This window comes from Penicillium canescens, assembly GCF_028828765.1.
Source record: "Penicillium canescens strain IBT 15451 chromosome Unknown utg000006l_segment0_segment0, whole genome shotgun sequence".
NCBI lineage: Eukaryota > Fungi > Ascomycota > Eurotiomycetes > Eurotiales > Aspergillaceae > Penicillium > Penicillium canescens.
The window spans coordinates 2728272-2749331 of NW_026703968.1; the positions used below are offsets into that span (position 1 = coordinate 2728272).

At 49.8% G+C, this 21060-nt stretch overlaps 8 protein-coding genes across 8 annotated transcripts; 5 read left to right on the forward strand and 3 right to left on the reverse strand.

Moving 5' to 3' along the window:
* Positions 1–180: 180 nt before the first annotated feature.
* On the reverse strand, positions 181–1234 carry N7446_010006 (MCP1 family protein; the record flags this gene model as incomplete). Its single annotated transcript, XM_058518751.1, has 2 exons — positions 181–968; positions 1033–1234. 2 exons carry the CDS (start codon positions 1232–1234, stop codon positions 181–183), a joined length of 990 nt encoding a protein of 329 aa, XP_058369539.1.
* Positions 1235–1441: 207 nt separating this feature from the next.
* N7446_010007 (putative C2H2 finger domain protein) lies at positions 1442–2146 on the forward strand (the record flags this gene model as incomplete). The annotated part of the gene is made up of 3 exons (XM_058518752.1): positions 1442–1450; positions 1509–1535; positions 1583–2146. 3 exons carry the CDS (start codon positions 1442–1444, stop codon positions 2144–2146), a joined length of 600 nt encoding a protein of 199 aa, XP_058369540.1.
* A 325-nt stretch (positions 2147–2471) lies between these two features.
* N7446_010008 (pyruvate dehydrogenase (acetyl-transferring) subunit E1 beta) lies at positions 2472–3826 on the reverse strand (the record flags this gene model as incomplete). Its single annotated transcript, XM_058518753.1, has 4 exons — positions 2472–2943; positions 3011–3297; positions 3365–3488; positions 3582–3826. The coding sequence occupies 4 exons, from the start codon at positions 3824–3826 to the stop codon at positions 2472–2474; spliced, it is 1128 nt and encodes a 375-aa protein (XP_058369541.1).
* Positions 3827–4056: 230 nt separating this feature from the next.
* Positions 4057–6047, forward strand: N7446_010009 (metallophosphoesterase family protein; the record flags this gene model as incomplete). The annotated part of the gene is made up of 3 exons (XM_058518754.1): positions 4057–4319; positions 4380–5274; positions 5298–6047. Exons 1-3 carry the CDS (start codon positions 4165–4167, stop codon positions 6045–6047), a joined length of 1800 nt encoding a protein of 599 aa, XP_058369542.1. The 5' UTR covers positions 4057–4164.
* Positions 6048–6295: 248 nt separating this feature from the next.
* Positions 6296–7600, reverse strand: N7446_010010 (enoyl-[acyl-carrier-protein] reductase; the record flags this gene model as incomplete). The annotated part of the gene is made up of 2 exons (XM_058518755.1): positions 6296–7340; positions 7407–7600. The coding sequence occupies 2 exons, from the start codon at positions 7598–7600 to the stop codon at positions 6296–6298; spliced, it is 1239 nt and encodes a 412-aa protein (XP_058369543.1).
* A 1361-nt stretch (positions 7601–8961) lies between these two features.
* N7446_010011 (uncharacterized protein) lies at positions 8962–9255 on the forward strand (the record flags this gene model as incomplete). Its single annotated transcript, XM_058518756.1, has 1 exon — positions 8962–9255. The coding sequence occupies one exon, from the start codon at positions 8962–8964 to the stop codon at positions 9253–9255; it is 294 nt and encodes a 97-aa protein (XP_058369544.1).
* A 647-nt stretch (positions 9256–9902) lies between these two features.
* N7446_010012 (uncharacterized protein) lies at positions 9903–10255 on the forward strand (the record flags this gene model as incomplete). Its single annotated transcript, XM_058518757.1, has 3 exons — positions 9903–9957; positions 9980–10179; positions 10226–10255. 3 exons carry the CDS (start codon positions 9903–9905, stop codon positions 10253–10255), a joined length of 285 nt encoding a protein of 94 aa, XP_058369545.1.
* Positions 10256–10725: 470 nt separating this feature from the next.
* Positions 10726–11955, forward strand: N7446_010013 (uncharacterized protein; the record flags this gene model as incomplete). The annotated part of the gene is made up of 1 exon (XM_058518758.1): positions 10726–11955. The coding sequence occupies one exon, from the start codon at positions 10726–10728 to the stop codon at positions 11953–11955; it is 1230 nt and encodes a 409-aa protein (XP_058369546.1).
* Between the last annotated feature and the right edge of the window lie 9105 nt (positions 11956–21060).

The following is a 21060-nucleotide window of genomic DNA, read 5'->3' on the forward strand; positions in this document are numbered from 1 at the left end:
TGCGCATTGTACTGTCAAGCGAAAAATCAAAGAGGTGGGCATGGAGGCCTGTAGAAAAAGATTGTTGCATGAAGAGTTGAGGAAAAGATGCGGCGCACGGACCAAGTGGCATTAAAGATTAGTTGACATCTACACGCTATACTTATATACTTCCATACTCATATACATATGCACGGTCTCTCATAGCCAGTCTCCAATAACAGGGACCTGGCTATACATCTCATTCCACCCCTTGGCCTCCCATCCAACACCCTCACCACCACGTCCAATAACACCAAGAGCACCAGCAAGCCAGAGAGACGCGCCAACAGCAGCAATGCCATTAACTATCCACCACATCTTGCGCTGTCTCTTCTTCTGACTGGGATTCTCCGTATAGCCCAGATACCCCTCCAACGAGCCCTTCTGGCTCCCTCGTTCCTTGCGCACCGTAGTCACCCTCCAACCCATCCAAGTCGCCCAACCACCAACAAAATGCCAGACACTAGCAGCAACAAAGAAGACATAGAAGACATTCCAGAAGACCGGGCTGCGAGCAAAGCCATGCGCAATATACCCGAGTCCCACGCCGGAACTCCCACCCTCAACCATGACAGGCGTTGCGCGATTTACCAGGACATGCAGTCCGATCAGCGGCGCCACAACGTATCCTGAGCGAGCTTGTAGAGACATCCGCGGCCACCAGGAGAGCTTATCGCGCTGTGCGCGGGTCTCGGCGCCGTACAGTTTTGCACGGCGCGCGGCGCGGATGTTGCGGAGAGCGATGCCGGATGCGACGTGGCCTAGGATTGGGAGGGTCAGGACGAGGTGCTCGATTCCTGGCGCTTGGTAGACTGGTCGCGTGAGCAGGAGGTAGGGCTCGCTTGCGGGCACGGAGCGGGTTACGAGTGGGATGAGGGAGGTGTTGGCGAGGTGGAGAATGAAGAAGGCTGTTGGTGGGTAGGTTGAGTATTTTTGAAAGCCGGTCACTAGTCAAGTACGTTAGGATACGTTTGTTGAGGCGGTTGAGGTGGTTTGGGAGGTTTGACGTACGCCATGTATCCCAGCGGTGGCCGCGAAGGCCCAGTTTGGGGATTAGGAAGCCTGTTTCATGTTGCGGGAGAGGCTCATTTGAGGGAAAATAGTCGCCGCTTTCAACATCTGGTGTGTCGGTGACAGGCGAGGGGTCCAGTTCTTGCATCGAGATGATGGACTTGGTGTCGATGTCTTCCGGTTTGGAGGGTTGAGACGGCATTATAATTATAAACGTGAAAGAGAAAATACAAGACTCAACAGACAAAAGAAAAGAGAAAAGAAAAGAAACTCGTTTGGCAATTCAGCAATTCAACTCATAAGGTGAAAGAGGAAAGTTGGGGTTGACGATCTTGCTGATTCCCGCAAACACGACGACGTTGATAGGCCCTTCGCACTTCTACGTCAACTTCACTCCAACATTCGCTTGATGGCTCCGGTAGGCTTCACCTCGACTCTCGACCCTCCTATACAAATACAAGCTAACATGCAAATAGCGCGGCTTTACCAACCCCGCTCCAAAGGTAAACTACATAGTCCCAACAGCTAAGCGCAAAGCTAATCCCAACAGACCGAGTCGGCACGGTCAGCGCTGAGCGCCTTCACCTGCAATCTCTGCAACAAATCTTATTCCCGACATCCGGAATATGAAGCGCATATCGGTTCTTACGATCACCAGCATCGGAAGCGACTCCAAGATTTGAAACAGCTCTCGCGCGATCCAAATGCCGCTGAGAAGGCTCGGCGGGCCGAGCGCAAGGCGGATGCTGAGGCTGGTCTGAGAGTTATTGAGACTCCTGGTGAGGGTGCTGCGCCAACATCAGCGGCCACAAGCGGTGGTGGCTTTAAGAAGGGGGGCTTCAAGAGCTCTTTTGCTGCTGTGAAAGGCTCCGCGGTTCCTGCAGCTCCTGTGAAGAGGAATGTGCTAGGGGATGATGAGGATGACACCCCGAAACCTATAGATAGTCATCCACCTGCTGCGTCCAAGGCCGTCGAGAATGTAGAACGCCGTGATGATGTTGAAAGTGACTCCGATGAGGGATATTCACATGGAGGGGGTGCCTACTATGACCCGCGTCAACCGACGGATTGTTTTGCTGGATGTGCAGCTCAGAATATAAAACTTGCTACGTGATGCTGGATATCACCATTCATTGTTGGATAGATGGCTCTGCTTGGACGGCGCTTGGCTTGGAGTTTACATATTCTTTGTGACATTCTTGGAATACGAAAATTGCTATCTATCATTTTGAGGAGTTGGGAGGAATATCAAAAGCACTTTACGCTGGGAGGACAGACCCTCAGGATGTAATCGTACAAAGCTTTCCAAGAATCTGTCTAGAAAACAAACCGCAGGAACATAATGAAACAACATGACTTAAAAATAGAACAGATGAAAGGGTACTAGGCACATGGATAAATTATGACGAGCTCCTCACTCGTCTCCGCAGTCCACTGACTTACAACCGCAAGAGCTTGGCGGCCTGGCTGACAATGGTGTCCTCCTGGGGGAACGCCATGGCCTCGAGGCCAGCGGCGTAGGGAGTGGGAACCTCAGCACCGGTGACACGGACGGCAGGGGCGGTCAGGTAGTCGAAACCGTACTCCATGGACAGAGCGAGGATCTCGGAAGCAACACCGTACATGGGGTAGCCGGACTCAACGACCATGATGCGGCCGGTCTTCTTGAGAGAGGCGATGATGGTCTCAACATCGAGGGGCTTGATAGAGCGCAGGTTGATAACCTCAGCGTCAACACCGTACTTCTGCTTGAGCTCAGCGGCGGCAGTCATGGACTGGCCGACACAGCGGGAGACGGAAACAATGGTCAGGTCCTTTCCGGGGCGCTCAATCTTGGCCTTGCCGATGGGCAGTACGAAGTCGTTCTTCTGGGCAGCCTCGCTCATGGGGAAAGCCTGGCCATACATAAGCCTGAGGTGTGTCAGTTTTCCGTCCAATTTTCCAATTTCCAATTTCCGGGGTTTTATGCGAAACTCACTCGTTCTCCAGGACAACAACGGGGTTGGGGTCACGGATAGCAGCCTTGAGCAGACCCTTGGCATCCTCGGAGCTCCAGGGGGAGACAACCTTCAGACCGGGAATGCTACCGTACCAAGCAGAGTAGTCCTGGGAGTGCTGGGCCGCAACACCAGCGGCGAAACCGTTGGGACCGCGGAAAGTGACGTTGCAAGGCTGGATACCACCGGACATGTAGTGAGTCTTAGCGGCAGAGTTGATGATCTGATCGATGGCCTGCATGGCAAAGTTGAAGGTCATGAACTCGCACTAGATTATCCAGAATCAGCATGGCCCAACAATTGTCTCCGGTCTTCGGTCTTCGCGGAAAACTCACAATGGGGTGCAGACCAGCGAGAGCAGCACCAACGGCGAGACCAGCAAATCCGGCCTCTGTGATGGGAGTATCAATGACACGCTTGGGGCCGAAGCGGTCCAGAAGACCCCTCGTCACCTTGTAGCTGTAAAGGGATCAGCATGAATGAACGATTCCACCGGCATATAATTCCGCCATTTCACGACTGGAACCATTCCGCGACTGAGGGATTGCTCACGCTCCGTTATATTGTGCGACCTCCTCACCCAAAACAAAAGTCTTCTGGTTGAGCTCCAACTCCTCCGCCAGGGCCTCGTTCAAGGCATCGCGAACGGTGACCTCCTTGGTGCCATTCTCGGTAGCGTATCCACGGCGCAGAATTGAGGGAGCACAGGCGGAGCGGACAGCCGGGCGCAGAGTGGTGGAAGCAAGGCGCGAAGAGAACAGACGAGCTGTTGGGCGGAAAAGTCTGGGAGCTGCCATGGCGGGAATTATGATGGATCGAGTCGATGAAGAAGAAGAGAGGCAAACGAAGGAAGCAATTGAAGATCGCGAGACGAAGACCAGCGACTGGGAATGGAGCAAAGAAAGATGCCCTGCGGAAGTGATCGAACAATCTTTGAGATGCAAATCCGAAGATGTTGGGCTGCACGTGACCCCCGCAACTCACCGGTACTGTAACGGTACATACACAGCTCGGCCTAAGTTATCTACTTGATTTCATCTACAAGGGTCCTCCACTCACTTCTCAAGCTTCGTTTTGTACACTTTTGAGCTGTTTAACTGATGCTGCTGCATGTATTGATCTCTAGTTGTTGAGGATGTTGCCCTTATTCTGGCTACTTCCGTCGGCGCTCGCCGCTCAACCTTCCGCACCCGAACCCATCTCCGCTCCGCTGCGCGCCCTTGATTTCGGGCAACTGAATTTCCTCCATACGACTGATACTCATGGCTGGCTGGCCGGTCATTTGCAGGAGTATGCAGCTGTCTAGCCTCCCAGGGAAGCCTTGCTAAGTCATACTGATCTATATTACAGGTCGTCATACTCCGCAGACTGGGGAGACTATGTATCGTTTGCAACGCGTATGCGGGAGAAGGCAGAGGCCCGGGGACAAGACCTGTTGGTAATAGATACCGGTGACCGGGTTGAAGGGAACGGCTTGTATGACTCGTCCGAGCCCAAGGGCATCTACCTCTCGGACATCCTCCGGTATCAACATATCGACTTGTTGACGTCGGGAAACCACGAACTATACAAGCAGAACACATCCGAGGCTGAACTCCTCACCACCGTTCCTAATTTCCGGGGCAACTACATTGCTTCCAATATTGATATCTTCCACCCCACAACCCATGAGCTTGTACCTCTCGCTCCCCGGTACAAGAAGTTTACTACCAACAAGCAGGGCATCCGTATTGTAGCCTTTGGCTTCCTCTTTGATTTTACCGGAAACTACAACAACACTGTGGTCCAGCCGGTAGAAGAAACCATAAAAGAAGATTGGTTCCAGGAGGCCATCCGGGATAAAGAGGTTGATCTGTTTCTCGTGATCGGCCATGTGCCCGCCCATTCGCCGGAGTACCGTGCGATCTTCAAAGCGATTCGGGGCATCCGCTGGGATACCCCAATCCAATTCTTCGGTGGACACCAACATGTCCGCGATTACGCCAAGTACGATGACAAGGCGTTCGCATTGGCAAGCGGCCGGTTCATGGAGACGATAGGCTTTATGTCCATTGACGGTCTTGCCACTGGAGGTAAATCCGGCATTTTGAATTCCGGCCCTGTGTTCAAGCGGAGATACATTGATAGCAACCTTTACTCTTACCATTACCATACCGGTCTCGATCAGGATACATTCCCCACAGAGAAAGGTCAGAATGTTTCCCGACTGATTGCCAAGGCACGAAGCGAGCTTGAACTGGACAAGGTCCATGGCTGTGCCCCCGCGAGCTTTGGATGTCACGAGTCAAGTATCCTGATGATGCCAGCATTTTCACATGGCTTGGGACTCAGGTCATCCCCGACTCGTTGAGAGACGATTCTCGAGCTGGTGTGCCTGCCCTGGCTATTGTGAATACGGGAGCTATGAGATTCGACATCTTCAAAGGTCCTTTCACCCAAGACTCGGCATTTATCGTCTCGCCATTTACCAGTGGTTTCCGCTACTTGAAGAACGTCCCATATGACAAAGCCCAGCTTATGCTAGAGGTTTTGAACAAACAGCCCCAAGTCTTGCACGCCTCGCAACACGGAGGCGAGTCATCACGTACCACACTCGCACCTCCTGAGCAACTTGCGTACCTAGAAGACGTGGTAGTCGACCAGACATGGCCATTATTCTCTGGTTCAGGGCCAGATCAAATCTCCCTATCCGATGATAAACCTGCCAAACCACTTGTGCCCGGCTACACGACAAAGGACGACGCAGGCACGGACGGTGATGATACCATTCATGCGCCGATTTCCTTTTATCGAGTTCCCAATTGTATTCAGGCACTTGTATCTGCCAATTCGTCCGAGATCCCGGAGAAGGTGGATCTGGTCTACATTGACTTCATCGAGCGGTACATGGTGCTAGCGGCTAACTTTGCTGGTCTTGATGTTGACTTTGCGAAGGAGAGTGATGTGTACATGCCCGGAATGACCATGACGAACCTGATTCTGGATTGGGTGAAGACGCATTGGAAATGTGATGAATGAGTAGCATAATGGTAAATGATATTTGGTTTCGGTTTATTTGGTTTATTTAATCATACAGTTCATCCCTAAACGGACATTTGATAAACAACCCTCTCGTGGGCTTTTCGACGCTTTTCAAAAAGGAAACTTGTAGATTCTCAAACTTACAGTTCGCCAAACGATCTCATGTAATGTAATTCATGTCCGCAGACGGCCCCATGTGGATGAGCCCAAATCATATCATACAACGTCTAAAACTTGATCCTAAACTATTCATCGCCACCAGTGAAAGTGAAAACACCCTTTCCACTGCGGTAACCACCCAGGGTACCCTGCACGCTCTCGGCAAGCTCAGGACCCTCAGAGTCCCAGTTCCACTTGACATCCTCCACAGGGATATCCTGGAATTTACCAGCGCGCGTCAACTGAAGCACATCCTTAATAGTGTTCTCCTTCAGCTCAGGGTTCTTATCACCCCACTTGCTAACCCAGAAGCCATCAAACGAAAGGTTCTTGAAGATCAACAGACCAGACGGCAAAGCAACGGGCTGCTTCGACATAGCACCATAGGTAACCATATGCGAATCAGGTGCCAGCGTCTTAGCCAAAGCAGTAGCATTCTTCCCACCAACACAGTTCAACGCGAGACGAATCGGCTCCCGGCCCTGACGGGTAATATCATGAACCATATCGCGGAACCCACCATTAAGCATTTCCTCCTCGGTAACGACAGCATTAGCACCCAGCTCCTTCAGCTCCTGCTTAAGGGCCTCAGTCTCCTCGGGCGTCTTCCGCTGCCGAACAACATTAAGCGTCTTAATGCCCCACTCCCGTCCAAGCTGGATAGCCGCACGGCCAACACCGCTGTTCGCGCCGTTCTGAATAAGCCACTCCTCGCCCATGCGCAGCATGTCCCATGCACAGAAATCGCGGATCATACGGTATGCCGTGACGGGATTGACGCTGACCGTGCCGACCTGCAGCGGAGTGAGCCCGTCCTTGTTCTCGATTTTGATGAGCTGGGACTCGTCCATCTGCGCGTGTGTGCGCCAGGTCCCCTGGCCTGTGCGCTTCATAATGACCCAGTCGCCCTTGGTGAGGTTCTTGACCCCAGCGCCGGTCGAGAGAACCTCGAAAGCGCCTTCGTTTCCGCCTACTGCGGCGGGCTCGGTGTTGCCGAGTGTGGTTACGAAGGGTGGTTTGCTGGGGTAGACGCCTTGGATTTGGTTGACGTCCGCTGGGTTCATTGGTGCTGTCATGAGGCGGAGGTTTACTTGGGTTGCGTGCGGCGCGGAAATCGAGTGCTTGTGTAGGCTGGGTGAGCGATTGGTCAGTGTCGTTGATTCTTGGGCATTCCTGGGAGCTCTAGCTGCATCTTACCGGAGGACATCTTTGGGCTCACCGTATTTCGAGTACATCAGAGCCTTGGCTTGGGTGTAGCCGTAGACTGAGATGTATCTCCGACTGTGCCCCATCGGAGCTTTGCCGGAGAGCACCGGGTTTGGTGCAACTCGGACTGGGGCCGCGGGTCGTGTACCCTGGGCTGCAGCTCGTAATGCGCTTCGTGAAAACATATTTGGTGTGTGGGTGGTGGAGGTGAACGTTGGAGGAGGAGGAAATTATTGAGCAATGCGGATGACGTCGAGTCGGCGATTTCGCTCGGCCCGAAGGAACTGCCAACTACAGCTTTCTCTTAACCGACATGGAAGCTGTTTGGTTCTTTGTTCTTGTTGTTCTGTTTATTTATTCCGTCATGCTATCGATCTAGGTTTATTGGTTCTAACAAGTGAGAGTCTCGGGCAGTGACAGAGTACATGGTGACGAAGTATATCGCCATGAAGTACGGAGTAGTCCGTACATCTCAATGACATGGTCCTTTAGGGGTTTTTGTACTTAACTGGCTCGCAAGAAAAGAGCAATCAGATATGAGAGACTGTTATCCTCTGACAATGACCCTTTACTCCTAGAAAAGCTCAAGAAATCATAACAAACTGAGGGGGACACATCGGGTGCAACTTCCTGTCTACTTAGGGCAAGTCTCCTCAGACAACTCTCACAGAGAGCCTCACATTCCCTGGCTAACTCAATCACTGTTGCCCCACAAACATGATAATACGAGATGTCCCCAAGGCAGGGGCTTAGGCAATCTTGGAAGTCTTGGCCCTTTCCGGGGTAATACGAAGATCATCCATGCAGGCTACTGAACATGGCCATGGAACAGTACAGCCGCACAAACAGCCCGCCGATCATCGTTCGCAGAGGCTAACCTTAACAGCGGGAATAGGCCCAAGCCACGCTTGGGAGTGGACGGGTTCAAGCTAATAATAGTCCACCTAGCATTCCTTCCAGGTCTATACGAACGATGTCTATATTGAGAGCAGAGCCGCACTCAGCATTCTCCTGTATGATGGCCCTGTCCGACGATGATCTCTTTCTACTTCAGGTATGATATCGCAGCTTGGTTCCAAACTGAGACATTCCAAAATGAGAATACGAGTCTGTAACCGATGCCCCTTCTTGGCTCTTCTTTCGAGGCCTATGGATGACTATTCTCGAGCTTGATCGACAACACTATCCCAGCTACTACGTGTCGACGGCAGCGAGCTGCCAATTGCTGGCAGTATCGACAAAAGCATCACTAATGGACATCGTATTCACTCTTGGCAACATGAATTATGGCCTCATCGACAATGTTGATCTCTCGTGGTGATTTCTATTCTGGCTTCATTCGGAAGAATACGAGCATTGGCATCAGTGAGGTTACATCTTCATATCGTCAAGAGAATACTCGATGGCATTCAGAGATCTATTTAAACGGCCATCTTCCTCGTTTCTATGGTCTTGATCATCCTCTCAAACAATCCAAGTCTCAATTTCAATCTCAATCAATCTACAGCCCTTCAAACCTCAATTCAATCTTCAACTTCCAACCAAAATGAAGTTCACCGCTACCACTATCGCCGCCCTCGTCGCCGTCCTCCCCATGGCCAACGCCTGGATCTTCTCCACCTGCAGTGGCCAGTGGGACAGCCACAGCAACAAGGCCTGCACTAAGTCCTCCTGCAAGACCGGCGACACCATTGACTGGGAGAACACCTGGGGCTCCGAATGTACCCTCCGTATCTACAGTGACGGCTCCTGCGGCAACCAGATTGGAATCGCTGATGACGACTGGAATGATCACACTCTGAGCAAGAGCATGGGCAGCTTCCGTGTTTCAGGCTGTTAAATCAAGTTCTCGACTTTTGATATGTCTTCATTTAGAAGACTGGTGGAATGGAGGATACGTGCTTGGACTTGGTCTTTGTCTTTTGGTGCCTTTGATGTCAAATAGTGCAGTCCAGTGTTGCGGCCCATCATTGTCTCTCGTTTTGTATCTATTTGGCAGTCATTAGGTCTTCTGGCTATGGAATAAAGATTTTGTGGTAAACCTTCGAATTAAGTGTGTTGTGTCAGAAGTATACGAGGACACGGTGAGCGGGGGGCCAGAACCGGCTCCCATTGCACCGCCGTCCTGCCGCCCTCGACCGCCTGCCCGTCTCCGCCATCCCCTTGCCCCTTCGGGTTTGGTGCCCTCGTCCGCGTCCCCGTTCGGGTTTAGTGCCACCTCTGGCCGCTTTTACCGTCCCCCAACCGGCACCCCCATCTATAAAACACCGCTCTCCTCCTCGCAGTTTTGTCGACGCACTTTCTCTTCTTTTTCCTGTCCGACTCCCTTTCTCTCGGCCCCGACCAACTTCTACCCATTGGCTTGCCACCTGATGCATCGCCCCTTTCATTTCCGCCGGAGATGCTGCTCGATCCACCGTTGAGCCCGTTCTGGCCAGCGTTGCCTGCAACGCGGGCTAATCCCTGGCGAGTTGATGCATTGAGATCATGAAGTCTTCGGACATATCGTGCAACACGATGCTAGCATCTCCGCCGCCCGTTGGTTATACTATGAAGCTCTCGAGAAACCCTCCTGTTCCTCCTGTTGCGAGCCCATTTCGCTGAGCGCCTCGCTCATTTTGGTGGCATTGTTTTTGCGCGGCCGGAGAAGAGTGTCTCGGAAATACTCAATACACAGGCTCCTGATTTGCTGTGGACCGTCCGAGGTTGCATTGTACAGCCCCCAGTCGTCCACGCAGGCCCGCTTTTTCGAGACTGCCTAAGGGTAAGACTTTCGTCATTGTCTATTTCTCCTGACCATTGTTACCCAGTCGACGAGACTTCGGACGACCATGCCGTGATACGGACCAATGGCGAAATTGCCGCATTCTTGCCTGGTCTCAATCGATGCCAAGTACTGCATCGCGAGGCCGACGGTCCATTCTACAGATGGCTGCCGACCACGCGCATACACGAGCGATTGGAGATTAGGCTGACGACCACTGTGGAGCCGGGTCACAATAGGCCGCCACCGAGGTGTGCGGAAGCTTTTGCCGATGGCCTTCGGCCCCTTGATGTGCAACCGGTGTGGCTCCGCGCCTTGATGTGACGGTGAAACGGCTCGAGTTGAATGCCGCGGTGAATTCTCTGCGCCGTCTCACGGGAAATCCTTGTATAAAGGAGATGACAATCTCCTTCGAATGGCTCAATCAATCCATCAGTTCCCCCTTCCCTCCCCCTAAACCCTGCTACACACTCGACCTCCAACCCCTCCTTTTCCCTTCCCAAAGCAACACCTTCAGGATTCTTCTAGCCATCTACCTTTTTCAACATGTCAAACACCAACTTTCGCCTGGAATCATTTCGTCCATGGAATCCTTTCCAAGACAAAGCCCAGCCTCTGCGTGATCCCCCCGGTGCTTGTCGCTATCCAAGTCCGGTCTCGATCACTGCGACCCCGCCACCCTCCAATTCAAGCGATAAAGACCCAAAGAGCTACAAACTTCATTCCAACAAACCTGAGCGACATCCGCTTCCTGCCCGCCCGCCGACGGAAGTCTGCTTGGATGGTTTGCATTCGGAGACTCAAACCACTCGACGAGAATGGGAGGGCTCAGGTCGGACACCTTCCACTGTCGATTTACCCCAGTCTTTCGACTCTGAGAACATTCTGCAGCCACAAAATATAGTGTGCGCCGATGACGTCGCTCCTGCGATTTTTGCTGATGGTGTTCGTCGGGACGCTGAGCATCAACCCCTGGGTTTGGAATCGGGCGGCTCGGAGCCTACCGGCTTTGCTGGTCAACAACCTCAAATTTTCGATTCTGAAGACGATGCTCAGAATGGAGAGCTACCAGGTATTGAAATAATTGATCCTGCAATCCTGAACGGCAATGACTCTCATGATGCTGAGCAGCCGCAAACAGCGGAGGGTATCGCGACAATCCGGGAAGACTGTCCCGCGAGGTCCACTCGCTCTCAGGAGAAAGCATCATCCCTCCAACGCAGACGACAGAACTCAAAGGCGACGGTGGGCGCTGATCGCCAATTGAACACCACAAAACGTTCTAGTCCTGGGAAAAGGCACATAAACAAGAGCCCCGGCCGGTTCAATAAAAGTTCTGGTCATCGTCAAAGCATTTCCTTCCCTACAGTCCGTGCTCAATTCTCGGCCCTTTCAGTCGAAGACCGACTACAGTTCCTTTCCTGGCTGTTTGAGGGTGCTCTATCTCATTGCGCCTCTTCGCCTTCCAGCCCCGATGCCGCTTCTCCGTCAAGACTGGTCCCCGGCCAATTTGATGTGAGCTACGACTGTGATCACACAAGCTTAAACACTGAACGGGCTGAAGTGCAAGGTACATTTTCGAGAAAAGGACAGCCGTGGTCCGGGGAGGAAGATCACCTTTTGACGAAGCTAAAAGAAAAGCAGAAACTCTCTTGGTCAGAGGTGATCAAGCAATTTTCACGTCAATTCCCCGGGCGGAGCAAGGGGTCAATACAAGTCTACTGGAGTACAACTCACAAGAAAAAACAGTCATCCATTCCCTTATCCTTCGATTGATCTCATGATGTTCTAGTCTTGCCTCTTTATTTATGAAATTGGAAATATCGTAAATCTTCAAGTCATTTTGATAACAATTGCAGACGTACCGGTATGTCTCAGCGTGTGTGCGCGTAGCTTTCAAGATCGCAGATCTGCCACAGCGCTTTGCTTTCGAGTAGCTCAATTGTTATTGCTGGGCATAATTCACATATTGGATAAAATCTTTTAGACTATTGTTTAGACTATTGAAATTGCCACATATATGGACTTGATTTAGCGCATGAGGTGGATCTTCGAAGACTGAAAAGGCCCATCGTCTGTCTAGCCACGCATAGGAAGTGAAGATTGTGATGATCAGAATTGGATTGGTCATCGTCTTTGATTACTTTTGAAATTGTTAAATAGAACCCAACCCAGTGTTGACATCCTGTTGGGGCAATACAGTCACAAGGGATGATATCGTTATTCAATATCCAAGTCAATCAATCTCATTGCACCCAATTGCTCGAATGAGGAGGATTCTCAGGATGCTGGATACCGATTCAACCAGTAACGAATATAGTCGGCTTATGAAGATGGTTGATCGAGGATCTGTTAGATTAGTAAAATAATCCAATGAGCTATGTACTGCGTGTTACGACATAATTTTTCCGGTATGATCGCAATTACCATACAGAACACGGTAATGTGGTTGTTGCTGAATAAGCGAATACCGTAATACAGTGCGGGGAGCCTACGGAATTTCCCCCACTTCAGTTGACGTAAGCTCAGGGTAAGCTCTGGGTGGGCTCAGGGTCGGCTCAGGGTTGGTTCAGGGTGGGCTCAGGGTAGGCTCAGGGTAGGCTCAGGGTAGGCTCAGGGTAGGCTCAGGGTAGGCTCAGGGTAGGCTCAGGGTAGGCTCAGGGTAGGCTCAGGGTAGGCTCAGGGTAGGCTCAGGGTAGGCTCAGGGTAGGCTCAGGGTAGGCTCAGGGTAGGCTCAGGGTAGGCTCAGGGTAGGCTCAGGGTTGGCTCAGGGTGGGCTCAGGGTGGGCTCAGGGTGGGCTCAGGGTTGGCTCAGGGTGGGCTTAGGGTGGGCTCAGGGCAGGCCAGTCCGGTTGTACATCAATGACCCAACGCCTCGGCTGATCGATCAATGACAACCACACTATAAACTGCAAGGAAGCTTGACATTGTCATCGTTTCTCCGTCCCTTAAGAGACCTGCAGCATCAAGAAAGAGAAGATATACGAGATTCCTACCTCAGTTGCTTTCATGGGACATATTTTAGAGATTCTTCTATTACATAGATAATAATGGACAAGTCGATATCTATCGCCGAATTTTTAAAGCGATATAGAGAAAAATTGCGAGCCTCTTCCATGAGAAAATAGAAAAGCCATCTACGTTGTCTTCAAATCCCGATTGTACTGTCGGCGGACATTTAATAACGAATTTCTAATTTAAGTACAGAGTAACACAAGGAATCGATATCTGGAGAACTTTGAGACTAAGTACCAAGCAAGAGCATCAATGGTATACCGTGTCTCCAAAGATTACATCCCCCTAATCAGTTATAAGACCATCAAATCAAACCAGTGAAATTACAGTATAGATGAATTTCGGTGTGATACCGGCGCTTAGGTTCCTTCCGCTGATAGGCGCGTAGAGCGCGTATTTAATACCTTTGGGAACAAGGCACTTATCAATAGGTAGTCACATTGCCCTCTAACTGAAAGAAGAAAGAAAACAGCCGCAGCAAAGGGGTTATCTTGCCTTGTCCAGCTAAGATTCAGAAATCACTCTGCCGAAAAGACGAGCAGTCCATTTCAATGATTTCCCAATACTTTTAGCAAAATTGAAGTTGAATGTGTGTAAGTTGCCCTACTGAAAATGCGCATAGGCTTCTTGAGGTTATCATGTGCTACTGACGTATGGTGAAAGGGGGTCTCTTTCTTCAGCGAATGGCTTCCAGGAATTTGGCCTAGGTGGTATACCCAAAATGATGAGGGAAACAGCGGGGAACTAGTAAGTGCAAGAAGTGTGCAGAAATGGCTTGAAGTTTGCTTAATGATTTTCAATCCTACCAAAAGGCTTTTGGACCTCTAACTTTACTTTCCAGCAGAAAGCCGAGCCCAGGATAGGCAATGCGGCTCCCAGGGCACTGTTCATAATACCTAATATCCAAGGAACTCCTCCTGTCAGAGCTCAATCATCTAGATAATGCCGGTTGCTCCTAGGACGAAGGAACTCCTTCCTAGGAACTTATCCGGAATCAGCGGACTGTAATCATCAAACCTGGCTACATATCTTGAGTTACTGTATACAGTCTCTGAAACCAACAGACACTATAAGTTCCGGTTTTCCTCTTCTATGGACTCTTTGACTTCTACCCGTATAGCTTCAGTTTACCTTGAACGTGTTGTGCTACAACAATCGCCCCTACATACTGGATTCTTCTGCGTCGCAGTACCACTCGCCCTGAGCTGAAACCGCCTTTCAGAGATACACCTTCCGCTTCTGCGCCTGCTGAGAAGAGCGTTTGACATATCCTATTGCAGTGCATCGGGAGTGACAGTCTATCACCAATTGTTATGTCCACACGTACTATAGCTATCACACGTCTTGCTTAAACAGTTGGAATGCAACGGTGGTACTGTAGCTTGCAATATTGACCAGTCTAACCACAATGCCTCTTCATTCCTGCCAATCATGCCGCAGTTTGAAAATTCGATGCAATCGTGAAGTCCCCCATTGTCAAGCTTGTGTCAGGCGTGGTAAATTGTGTGTTTATGCAACGAAAGGGCCAGACCGGAGACCTGCTCTCTCAGAGCTACGGCCAAATCAGCAAAAGCAAGTGCAAGAGGGTGAATTTGGTGATTACCAAACTACATGGAAAGTACAAGAACCGCCAACCGAACAGGCTTTGCAACACGGAACGAGTACAGCTGAGGCTATGCACCACGTCGTAGGGTGTGCAGATGATGAACATATTCAGCACTTGAAGAAGAAGGGTTTCAAGCAAGATCAAAATCCGCCTTACGAGATACTACCAAAGATTGTTGCGGCTACGGTGGCGGAGTCGCTTTCCCAAACAAATGGCCCTACAGCCGCTGAAGATATTATGGAACGGGGTCGAAGCTTGTCAACCTCTCAAACGACAAAGCCGTTTGTGCAGATGACCCCTCCGGTAATAATCACAATTTATGAGGCTTTGAGACCCACGACTGACTGTCAACCAGACCTCTTTGCCTCCACGGCCGAATTTTGATTTTACCATAGCTGGGAAAAGCATTTACGGTCCACCCACAGTCCACCAACTCTTGTTGGTTCTAAGTTATCTTTTCATTTCCTCAATGCTTCCTATGGATGTAGGAGCTCTGTGGAAGGTCATATGTCGCCGCGGCCGTGACTGGGAAAAGAGCTTTGTTTTGCTGGATGGTCATCTTCAAGGATGGCTAATCGGTGCCCGCGAAGCTTTGACTGAGTCCGACGGGCTGCACACAGTAACATTGGAAGACATAGAACTCCAAACAAGGTATATATTGTTCCTTATCGGGCAAAATGCATCCCCTCACTCGAGCTTTCTAGCTGAAACCTTGCAAACCGAACACCCTCCGTACCGGCCTTTTGGAGTGAGGGCAAGCGTCGCATTGATTTGTCACGTTTTTCAAGGCATACAGGCTGGTGAACTTGAGGGATATGAATCCAAGGAAATCTGGACTCGCGACCAAACCTTTCTGTCAACGATGGCATGCCGGCTCAAAGAATCGCCACTGTTTGGTGCCGAGGTCTCAATATATCATTTGCAGTCTATGATACTAAGCCTACAGAGAGCTTTTCAGTGTGAAGAAATCCGTGTTTCCAGCATGGAACCCCGGATCCTGAGAATTGATAGCCAATTAGAAGTGGCGGGATATTACCGAAGGGCATTTCTAGCTTTGAATCCGATGTTGTTGCCAAAGATATTGGACTCTTTGGGTGAAGCTATTGATATCCCTACCCTGTCTGGTCCGCACCAACTTTGCAATATGGAGAGAGGACTTGAAAGAAGTAAGTAAATTGATATCCAGACTGATACGGCCTTTGACATGGGTATAGCCAACCTGGCCTTTCGTCTCGCCGACATTTTCAGGTCACTTACATCACAGCGCCTGGACGTTGCTTTCAAGACTATGCAAGAGATCCAGCGGTCCAAGGCGGATAAAGTCGTTGTCATTGAGATGTTTCATGTCAAATCATATGAAGAAACATACATGTTGGACAAAAGCTGTAAGTCACGGCACTACAAATTTTGCCGAAAACACTTTTAACAGTCGCAGATCCCACGACTGTTCGGATTTTTCACGTTTGACCGTGAGATTATCGGATGAATTGGAACCTCAATATAACCCTTTTGAACCCTATATACCAAGATGATGTGGAAGTTGAGATTGTTGTACTGAAACAAAAAGCGTTTTAGACGTGAAGATTAGCGGAGAATGAGATGAAATGTCCGTAATTTCGATTTGTAAACTCATGGGAAAACACACCAGTAGAAATAAAAGGTGATGCACCAGGCATCGCATCATATTGTGGTTGAACTTGACTGACTCCATCTCGGGTTCTGAGACACCCGTACCTGTTGATGGCTCAATCAGCTTTGGGAACGCACATATTTGCCCTAGGAGTTATCTTGCCCCCGGGGTTTCGTGCGACTATTCCCAGGAGCAACATGGCCGCCAGATCATAGTTGGTTATTAATTGGAACGTGTGGAAGGGAGTTGCATTTCCGGTCCCTCGGCAGCTGTTATTGCGTCATGATTTGGGTGCCCGAAAGCTACAAAAAGAAACATTCAACCAGCGGAGTCTCTTTGCCGTTCCACGAGCGCTGGGGCCTTCAGGTTTATTGGTTCACAGTCCGCTATTATTGTGCCGATATGAAAATATCAGTTGAGTGTTCTCATTCCAGCATCTCTGGGATGTACGGGTGGTGAATGGTGTCACATATCATGTCCATATCAACGTTAAAACATGAAACAACAATGAACACCAAAACATGTGAATCCTCCGCCCATGGAAGATATCTATCTGAGCCGTGTTGCTCACATCTTTGATAGTGGGACTTGGTTTAATTTGATCAGTGCAAACTCGTTCTTGATCGGCCGCGTTGATTCACCAAACAGTGGCAGTTGTCGCACCGTTGGAAACAGATCCTAACATTGTTGGCAAAACAAGCTCAACAGAGGAGACAAAAAATTGGTGGCTACATTTTCCTGAGGAACGGTTCGGGAGTTTGTCAACCAACAGCAAAGCATAGCTTCCTCGTCTCACGATTTCACCGAAAATGATAGGGCCTATGTACAACCTGTCACAATCTTGAAGATGTTGAAAGTATTCTTGCCCCGTTCTACAGGAAAGTAAACCCTGGGAACGCACGGGATGATTCCAGGACCCGCGTTACTCCCAAGGGATCGGACACGTTTTCCAAGGCCGTCAACCTTTACTGTAAGAGTGCTCCAACTCGGAACATTCTCATCCGGTAAATTCCTATAAGGATTGCCACTAAGGCAGCAGGTGATTAAAAAGGCGTCTGTGGCGGCTCGATATCGGCTGTGCTGCTCTTTGAAAAGGCAGCCTTTGTGTGAAGAGCACATAGCACATATAAACTTCACGGCGCCCGAAGATATTGACCTGCTTCGTCTTTCTCCCTCTCACTCCATATTTTGTTTAACTGTTCCCTTGAAACGACACCTGCATCACCTTCTTGCATTCGATAAATCTGCGCTTGTGGACTCAAAATGCCTCTGAATACTGTTGGGGCCGTGATACGGCTACGTCTCCTGATTTTGTTCCTTACCACCACCTGGCTGGCCCTTGCCAGTCTCAGTTCGGCCATTGTACGCTTTGCAGTCGTCCTGAGGGACTGCGCAAAATCCGACCTCGTCACCCCGAGCGACTCTATTTTGGACGTCACATTCCAAAACCTCATGGACAACGTCGTCGAGGGCATGGTGATTGTGGCCCTTATCTCAGCCTTGTTTTCCATCTTTGGGTTTGTCCTTGTGATCTACCCAAAGTGGCTACAAGAGAACTGCAACGCTCGAGTTTACTACGGTTGCGTTCAAATCATCGTGAGCTTGGCCGTTCTCTCCCTAGGGGGTTATGTTGCCAGCCACGTCCACGGGTTTCAGACATCCTTCGAGTTTTTTGACAGTGAGGACCACTTTCCATACTACAAGCTTATGTATTATGGGGCCATTGGCCAGGCCGCTTTTGGGTCTCTAGTGGTCATCTTGTCACTTGTTCGTTTTGTCGTACGTGACTTGTTTGGTCTCTAGCTGAATACGCACACGGAGCCGACAAAACAGTGAAAGTGGCGGTCCGAAGTGCTCCAACAATTAGGGCTGTGAAGGAACTAGATAGCGAGCACTTCGAATGAATACTGTCGCAAATGGTCATGATGAATTTTCGATGGATGAGTGAAGAAGATGTGGAATTCGAAAATATTAGAAAAATACGACGGTCAAAGTCATGCAAAGGAATAGATTTACTCCAGAGTTGCTAAAATAATTTAGCAATTAGATTTGATAATTGGAATTAAAGCGTGTTCATCTCTTGATCTGACTAGCGGGTCCATCGTGGCCGGCCATGGAGCAGTGCTCTGAGCGGCTTAATTTAAAAGACAGATAATAGTTGGCCACCCTTTTGGTAAGTATTCACCAGCATTTCTGTTTTTGAAGACTTCAAAAGCTGACCATGGAAACATGTGAGTAGCCCGGGAATCACAGAGCCCCAGGAAATCAAACGTACAGTAGCTTGTAGGTCTGTCCATGCCCACTATCATCAGTCACGTTTCTGTTGACAGCTCTATCAGTGCTAGGAGCACTCATCATGGGCCTGGGAGCTCTCCTGCTCCCAGGGGCTTGTGTGCGGTTTCAGGGAGAATATAAACAGCTTCTAGGAGCCATGTAGCCTCCAGGAAACACGACGTAAATTCTGGGGTCCTGTACTTCCGCCTCGAGGAATCGAAAGTCCTGTTCCTGTTGCCAGCTTCACTAACTCCTGGGACCACAGCTTGGCCTTCTGGGAATAATTAAATGGCGCGGATTTGTGAGCAGGTCTGGCGAGGGGATCTTGTGAGGACTCCACTTGACCCTCGGAGACAGAAAATTAGCTCTAGGAACCAGAAACAAGGTCTCAGGAGTGCAAGAGCTCCTAGATCCAGCCGAAATGTTCCCAAAGCGATTTCTTATCTATTCAGGAACTGTACTGAAAGCCCCAGGAATAATTTTGGTTCCTCGAGAATATGAAGGGCCCGAAGAGCTAAGTTGGGGCTCTGTCAAGGATATACATGAAGCATACGGGACGGATTGAGATATGATCTGCGCGGTACCCACATGGTGTACATGGGTTCCCCTGAACGCGAGGAAGCTACCTTTGTTTTGCTTCCTCGCACAAAACAAAGGTAGCTTCCTCGCACTACGTCTTGTACCTAGAGTCAACTATAGTTGTTCTTAAGATTGATTGTTCATCTTGAAACACTATCCACCTCTATGTATACGGGAGACCCTCACAGGCTCCCAATGAATACACAGCTCCTAGGATTGCTGTTGGCGTTTCCAGGGCCAATGCATTAATTCCCAGAGTCCAATCAAAACCGACAACCGGATTTGTCAAAAATTATCCCGCCGACCCCAAAGTTGGGTGTCTTCATACTCAACAAGTTTGCACTTAACTGAAACCCAAGACAAGGTACCAGCGCGTCAGAACTATATTGGGACTCGAGGTGAATAATCAATATTAAGAACAACTATAGTTGACTCTAAGTACAAGACGCAGCGCGAGAAAGCCGCTTCTGCTTCCTCGCGTTCAAGGGAGCCCAGATGCATGTCCCGCATATCATTTCCCCACGCATCGCGTATGCTTCATATATTACCTTGAACAATGCAACTAGAGCCCCCAGGAATTTATACCGTTTTTCAGGAATGAGACGAGAAATTTCGGTTGCTAAAAATAAGCCCAGACTTCATGCTCAGGCATGTAAGGGCCCAGCAAGAAGTAAGGTCCCACTACGTGCTTTCTCAAGCATCTATATATTGCGCTCTTCCTACTTGATCACAGATACCACTCGAGAATAGAACTCTCCAAGCGGAAGACTACACCCCATATCTCACAATCACCCCGAGGCATTTACAGCTATTCCTCATCATGGCCTGGAATCTTACTCATCTCCAATGGGTATTGGGCCACGCATTGGGCAATCCCTTACACCGTGAGCGGTGCATATAAGTTGCAAATGACGGGGATCACTCTCAAAACACCGTGCCGATTGAATCCCGGATATATGGAGTATTGTGCTTTCAGCTCTCCCATAACTCTTCTTTCGCATATCCTTTAGCGCAGAGATTATCTTTGGCTGCAAAGCAATTTCTTTGTTTTGAGTGCAGACGCCATAGCTATCGACGAAAGGTGTGGGCCAACCGAATTTTGCGTTTGTTGGATGCTCGCGTGGATCAAGCCAAAGATGTCATGTCATGGGTCAATCGGAAATTCATGATTCGCCTCTATTGGTACATGCGTGGCCAAGCAGCATGCCCTACAGCGTTGATATGGCCGTGTTCCCCAATGAGGCATTCTCAAAAAACAAGGAAAGACTGCCCGAAGAGGCAAATCGAACGGTGCTTAGGTTGGCCGGAGCCGTGAAAATCCGTCGTCCGGATCTTCTCCAGACGAGAAACCCTTTCAGTTGAGCTGTATCCGTTACATGCCTCCAGTGATAAGCACGGTGTTCTCCGATAAAGAAAGTTGATTGACATTCTCTAGCAACTGTCGCATGTTTCCCGCGGAAGTGGCCACCCGAAAGCTTTTGCTTTTTCACAACCCACCCGCCCAGCTTGCTACTCTCCTCGCGGGATCTGAGTCAGATGATAAGTTGAGCTTGACTCTGTTTTGTGACGCTCTGTGGTGATGGGACTGCAAGTCAATCGAGGTGCTGTTGTTTCTTTTTCATGGTTTTTTATGTTTGTTGGTGACACCTCTGGGGATGGGGCAGCTGATCGCCGCGTGCGTTCGGATTCAGAACCGGTGGCAGGGATATCTGAGAGATATTTTGATCGACTGGGAGAAAAGACTTTGAATAAATTTTGAAGCTTTATCTTAAGCTTT